The sequence below is a fragment of the Triticum urartu genome, chromosome 2A (assembly GCF_056163025.1).
Source record: "Triticum urartu cultivar PI428250 chromosome 2A, HENAU_Tu73, whole genome shotgun sequence".
NCBI lineage: Eukaryota > Viridiplantae > Streptophyta > Magnoliopsida > Poales > Poaceae > Triticum > Triticum urartu.
In genome coordinates this window covers 543,027,300-543,034,137 of record NC_141874.1, presented here as the reverse complement: position 1 = coordinate 543,034,137, position 6,838 = coordinate 543,027,300, and the positions used below count along the sequence as shown (strand labels likewise).

Below are 6,838 nucleotides of genomic sequence, written 5' to 3'. Positions count from 1 at the left end.
GCCAACAACTACGATCTAGCTTTTAGACGTAGGTTGTTTGGTGCATTGGAGGAACAATGGAACTGGGTGGTGTGCGAGGCTAGAAAAAAAATCTTTGAATGAGAATCCTGACATTGTCTCCTGGTCCTTGAATAGTGGGGGTAAATTTACCACTAAATCTGTATATGAGTGGCTGGAGAGAGACCTATCTGGACCTAACTATAAAAAGGTGTGGAAAGCTGCGATTCCCTTGAAAATAAAATTTTCCTGTGGCAGCTATTCCAAAATGTTGTGCTTACACGCGATAACATGCGACATAGGAATTGGCCGGGAAATCCTATGTGCTCGTTTTGTACGGAGGTGGAAACTGCTAATCATCTATTCTTCACTTGTTCACTCGCCCGCACGGTCTGGGGCGCGATGGGGCTGACTGTCGGGATCTCTTGTGCCCCCAGGTCTATTTGGCAGTGCTTTGCTTGGCTGTATAAGTTTTTCCCAGGAGGGGAGAAGTTTTATATGATGATTATTGCAGCCGTGTGTTGGGCAATTTGGTGCCTCCGCAACAAAACTACTTTTGACAAGTATAATGCTCGTACTCCTTTGGAGGCTGTCTTCACTGCTTGTTCTTTTATGTTATACTGGGCAGGATTGCTTAAGGAGGAAGACAAGATGAAATTCCAAGTGGGGGTGAAGAGTCTGGCTAATGTGGCGGCTGCCCTGGCGGACAGATCATATGCTCACGGCAGGCTGCTCCTGGGAGATGGGATGGTATTCAGATTGGGGAGCTGTCTTGATCCTGTTACCTTTAGACTGGCCTATATCCACTGCGTCTGATGCCCGCTGGAATTGTTCTTTTGATGATACTGATCCATTCTCTTTAGAGTTCCTATGTCCTAGACAGGTGCTTTTGGTTCGAGTTGTGGTTGTAGTGTCGTCAGGTTTTCGCCCCACAGCTGATAGTCCGTTTATAGGGCTGTCATGCAGTGGGTTTCCTGTCGATACACCAACTCGCTCGTGCCCCTTTCAGTCTCCTTTTGCTGGGTAGTTATCTTTAGCTGGCTCGGTGCTTATCTTGTGAAACATGATCGACACATGACTGATGTATTTTCGTTGATTGCAAAATTAATGGAAAGGGGTATGAGCCCGGTTGGAAAAAAGTGAACGACAAATCTCCCGTGTGCCCTGTGCAGGGAGGGATCCGTCACCTTCCTAGCTACGTAGTACTAGATTGCTCCATGGTTTCAGCCTATTACTCCAATCATGGACACTATCTCCCAGGCTATATATATGAAACTAACATACAGTTCGTCAATCTCATCAACCAGGAATTACCAACCAATGCATCTTGCTTCTACGTATGCATAAAACAAAAATAAAGCGGCTCGCTACACGAGTGCACGTCGCCGAAAACATCCCTCTCAGAGAGAGAGCTAACGTAGGAGCACACTAGGAGCCGCGATAGCACATCGTGGCCAACTCGTCCTTGCCGTTCAGAAAGGTTGTAGCCATGTGCGCGATGATCGGCCGTTGGTAGGACGATCGAGTCACGGCCACCGTGTATTTCGTCTTGATCGCCCCACCGCGGGCACCGAGGTTTTTGTCCGCGTCATATCGTGTCCGGTCCTCTACAACCGTTGTTTATTTAGCCGCGCACGGCGCCCGACCGCGACCTGAAACCCAAATGTATACTCCGGCACAAGACAAGTAATTTTTTAGCTGGGTCCTCTTTGATCTCTTTTATGCTAACCACTCCGATGGATGGCATCATTTTGTTAACTTCGCACCGGGACGGGTCCCTCTGGGAGCGACGCACTGATGTGAAGATGGGCGAAAAGAAAAGAAAAAACTCAGAGCACTGTCAGTGTCAGCGGCGGAAGCAGGACGGCCGAAATCCTAACGTTGAGTCGACCGGCTGCAGGGAAAATGAAAAAAGAGCTTTCACCTGCTTTCAACAAGTAATTTCAGAATCATGGAAGGCCTGGCTGGCCACCTGCCCCTGTCCACGGCGTCCCACGTCGGCCAGGTGAAGAAATGGTATCTCCATGAGATCTTTTCGGTTTGCTTTCAAAACCACTGTGCAGAATGTTTTTCTTTCGACAAATCTTACTGCCCACAACCTTATCGTTCGACAAACCTAAGTAAACTATAAGGGTTTTTACAATGCCGACCCTCGGAACAAATATGTGGGGTGTAATGGACGTGTGCCTTAGATGGAGGCTTGTTCCATCTTTACGCTTCTTGTACATTGTTATTCTCCTTTTTATAAAGATAAGGTACATCTTTAGCGTATTCTTAAAAAAAAAATAATACCAATTCTCAGAACAAATATGTTATCCATCTGTTGATACGCCCGGACGTATCTCTGGACACCGATATGAAAGCCGGTCATCCAAACGCTTAAATAAAAAGTGACCTTACGCCAAATAACAATTGTCTTCTTCATTACGTAAAAGTTTAGCATGTAATCATGAGTATATACAATTGATTAACGGCCTTCCGTCGTGGCATGCAATGGCCTTCTGCCAACTAAGAATGGCATTCCGCCATGATTTTTTGTTTGATGTCTTGAACCGCTTACTAATCACGTAGTATATGTATAGTAGGCCCCCTTCGCCACTCCACATATGTTCTGTTATGGTCTTGCTCACTTCGCTTGTCTATCGTATTGGTTCGACTTCGTCCGTCCAGCGACAACATTTTGCCTCTGACGGCTTCACTATCACTCATGACTGGTAGTAGTTGTCTCTATGTAGTAGTCAGGCCTTTGTTCGCTTCCTGCATGTCTCTTTCTTGTACTAATTAATGTGTATGGTAAGTCTTCCCAATGCCTCCTTCCTTGCCGCCAACTCACGCTAGATGGTAGGAAGGGACGAGACTTGCCTGCTCCCCGCGCGTGCTCTTATCCGTGCTCCCACGTACATGGAGTGATGGTCATTTTAAGACATGTTTTCCGCCAAATGCTAATCACCTTTTGGCCTTTAAACATGTTAGCCTTCCGTCAAATTAATTAGTTTAGCTATATGTAAGTCATCTGAAAAATAATTTTGGGTTAGTCAATGTTGTTGGATGTTGATTCTGCTTTAAGATTCGTGCTCTTTTGCTTTGTTGTATGAGTTGTTTTGGTCTTTTTTTTACTGACCACATATTTGGGCCAGTCAATTCCTAAATGGTCTAAAGCCCATTACCCCAGCCCTCCCCTCTCCCCCTCTCCCCCTTTGTTCCTTTTTTATTTTTCCGTTTTTACTTTTTTTTTCCTTTTTTTCTTTATTAGTCAGGTTTTTGTGTGGGGGGTGTTTTTAGGTGTTGGGTGAATCTAATATATATATATACACACACACACACACACACATGAATACTATAAAATATATGTGAAAATTGTACTATTATATGATTGTTTTTTTCATGCTAAAAAAGTGCGATTTCAGTGTAATTGTGTGCAAGTTTTGTTTTCTTTCTTCTTAAAGTGAAATACCGATGCCACTAATTCATTGTTTCATAGAAAAAATTATTATTTTAATTTTGATTTAGTTATCATTACATTTTGAACGCTGCTACACACACGATAGAATCTGGACGATTTGTGCATGATACAACACGTCAGGCCATCCATGCATAGAGGGAAAGCTGACTATCACCATTCGATCCTCCATCGTTCACAGCTCGTCCAGACGAAGTCGTCCACATAATAATTTCGTTACATTTTCTTTCTTCTTTTGAGGGTAATACCATTGCCACTAATTCATTTCTTCTTATGATTTCCTTTTTTGCGAAATGCATTCGGCTGCTGAAACAAGAAACACGATGCAGAGCATATGGAGGCCTCGCTGATACTAGTATTAAATTGCATATCATTTAACCAGTTCATCTAAAAGATAAGCTAAAGAAAAGAATTAGACATTTTACACTCCCACTTGCAACTCATGGATAATTTGCACAAGAGAAGAGTACGTCCCTGTTATAGCCACCAGCAAGCCCAACACCAGTATTCCGACGATCGACGCCGTCTCCAAAGCCGTGAGAGATGTAGCTCCGAAGATCCTGACATAGCAGAGGCACGGCAGCAGCATGCACGCGCACACGCTGAGCAGGGAACCCACCAGCGCCATGAGGTACCCGAAGAAGGGCAGCGCGATCGCGACGACCACCGTGCTCAGCACCAGCAGCGTCCTCACCGCCACGGAGGCCGCGGCTCCATCGCCTACCACGCCACGAAACCTCTCCTCGATGGCCACCGCGATCGGCGTGACCACCAGTGCATACTTCGAGAAAGGCATGACCACCGTCGTGTATATGGCGATCTTGGAGCTGAGCCTCGCCGCCGGTAGGTTGAGCGTCACCTGGGACTGCACGCCGTCGCCGTACATGAGGTATCCCAGCACGGCCATTGAGCCGTAGTTGAGCGTGCACAGCACGAAGCATATCGCTAGCATCTGGTTAATTAGGAAGAGAAGTTAGTATCCATCTTCAGCAGCAGACCAGTGAAGCAAGGGAATACTAAATTACTGTTACCTTTGGGAACTGAGATTTTTGCTTCATGGATGTGTACAGCGTCGGGAACACCGCGTGGGTGCAGTAGCAGAAGGTGTAGAGGCCGAGAGCGGTGGGGAGGCCGGTGAGCCGCAATGGCGTGGTAGTGCCTCGCCCGGAGAACCCGACGCCGTCGACGGCCGCGGCCCAGAGCACGCTGAGGACGATGGCGACCGACGCGAACACGCCTGCAGCGGAGACGTAGGCGAGCACGCCCAGACTGCGCAGCCACGTCGTGGGCGCGACCATGAGCGCCACCAGCACGACGAACAGCTGCTTCCCCGCAAGCGACACGGGCCCCAGGTGAACGCTGGCGCCGGGGAAAAGCTTGTCGAGGTTGTCGCCGTCGAGGATGAGGAAGCCGATGGCGACGAGGTAGAGCTCGGCGTACATGAAGGCGGACACGACCAGGCGTCCCCGGCGGCCGAAGGCGCGCTCGCCGATGTCCGGGTACGTCCGGATTGCCTGGTCAGCGGCCATGCAACGCCCGAGGAGGAGGCCCGTGTACCAGCAGGTGGCGGCCACGGCGGCGAGCAGCGCCAGGCTCAGCCATCCACCCTCCGCGAGCGCGTACGGCATCGACAGCAGCCCAACACCTACTCAAAACAAGTGTCGCACGGTGTGAATCAAAACAAGGTGCAAAAGCGAAACCAAGAGAATTAACAGCATGACTGCGCGAACAAAAAATTGCATGCAGACCTGCCAAGCCGTTGGTGCCGTTGAGGCAAGTTCGCACGAAGCTGGCATTGCCGTCGTCTTGCCCCCCGCCGTGCGGCGCCTTCCCCGGCCGCCTGGCCTCTTGCGCCCCGAGAAGCGGCACGTCATAGCTCATTGGCACGGCGCAATCCGACCGCGCGCTCACGCTTATTGGTATGTACTTGGGGTCTCTATTTGACATTTGACTCTAGTACAAGCTCCCTCAACGATCCACCTTTATAGTTTCAGAGAAATTCAGAGCAGGAGATAGAACACACCCTGTGAAATCACACTAAATCTTGGACTATCAAAATTTTCGGGCAAGAATTCACAGATCACAGCATACGCCCAGCAGCAAGCTGAACCAAACTAGTACCGAAATAGAAATCCATCAATTTGAACCCTGTGAGAAGGGAGCAGGGAGGGAAGAGGGAGAAAGGGGGGGGAGGTACCTGCGATAATGGGGGAGGCGGCGCGGGTGGGGAAGTCGGGCTGGGGCCGTAGGGGCGGCTGGGGCTGAGAATATGGAGAAGACGGGCGACCGGAGAGCCGGATGGGACGCAGAGTTGGGGCCTAGGGCTGAGAAGATGGAGAAGAGGGGCGGCGGAGAAGCGTTCACGGGAACGAGAGGTGCCTCGCTCGGGCTGAGGAGGAGAAGAGATCGAAGCGGCACGTGACTTATAGAAGGGCGATGATAAATTGGACCGGTCATCCTGCAGCCGCCCGATACAGCTGCGGACAGCCGTTTGATTTGCCCCGCGGCGTCTTCTTTCTTCCCTCTCTCACGCAATGTCGTAGCAGCGCACACAAGACCCCATCCCCACCCGACAACCCAGTGCCGCCGCACTCGCCGTGGTGACCCGTCACGCTCCCTGCGTTCATCGATTCCAGCCAAAAAACGAGTCGTAGATGTAGCTCCCCGGCTCTACAGTTGTAGCACCATGTGGTTGCTGTCACGCCTTGTCGGTCGAGTTTGAAGCTCGCCGGCGACCGGTTGCAGCATCCTTCCCCCTGTCCCATGCTAGATCTCATCGCCGGGATTCACAGCAAACCACCATCGGCACCTCGTTGTAGTGAAGAATGGATGTAGTGGCAAAAAGCAGTTGACGGTAGTGGCAAAAATCAACATGGTTGCAGCAAAAAACATCGTCTCGCTGTTTGGGGGTCGTAGGTAAGTCGTAAAATGGATGTAGCAAAAAATTCTTCGGTGGTAGCAAAAAACGACGATGGTGCCGCCACCACCCCCCGAGCCGGATTAGCTCTTGTTTTCTCTTTGTTTGGGGCTTGTTTTGCTGTGCCCCCAATGATTATTTGAGACTTGCTTGTACTTGAACCTTTCTTGACTTGTTGTTTGATGCTTGGTGTCGTTGCTTTACAATATAAAGCAGGGGAAAACTCTTTTTCGTAAACAAATATGCCGCCGCTGCCGGGGGGGGGGGGGGGAGGGAGCTAACATGAATGATGCCAATAGTAGCTTCACTCTTCGCCGGTTGCAACATCCATATACGTCGGTTCCGGCAAAACTGTGTAGTTTGTGGTCGTCGCCGCCTTATCTCCTTCACATTTGCAACATCGTTGCATATATCGTCCGTGGTTCCAGCTCCCGTGTGGAAAAAGAGGGTTACAGCTCCGCGCG

At 49.8% G+C, this 6,838-nt stretch overlaps 1 protein-coding gene across 1 annotated transcript; it reads right to left on the bottom strand.

Moving 5' to 3' along the window:
* Window positions 1-3,792: 3,792 nt before the first annotated feature.
* LOC125530771 (amino acid transporter AVT1I) lies at window positions 3,793-5,851 on the bottom strand. The gene is made up of 4 exons (XM_048695172.2): window positions 5,655-5,851; window positions 5,206-5,481; window positions 4,489-5,102; window positions 3,793-4,409 (listed from the first exon to the last, which is right to left on the bottom strand). The coding sequence occupies exons 2-4, from the start codon at window positions 5,402-5,404 to the stop codon at window positions 3,879-3,881; spliced, it is 1,344 nt and encodes a 447-aa protein (XP_048551129.1). The 5' UTR covers window positions 5,405-5,481; window positions 5,655-5,851; the 3' UTR covers window positions 3,793-3,878.
* Between the last annotated feature and the right edge of the window lie 987 nt (window positions 5,852-6,838).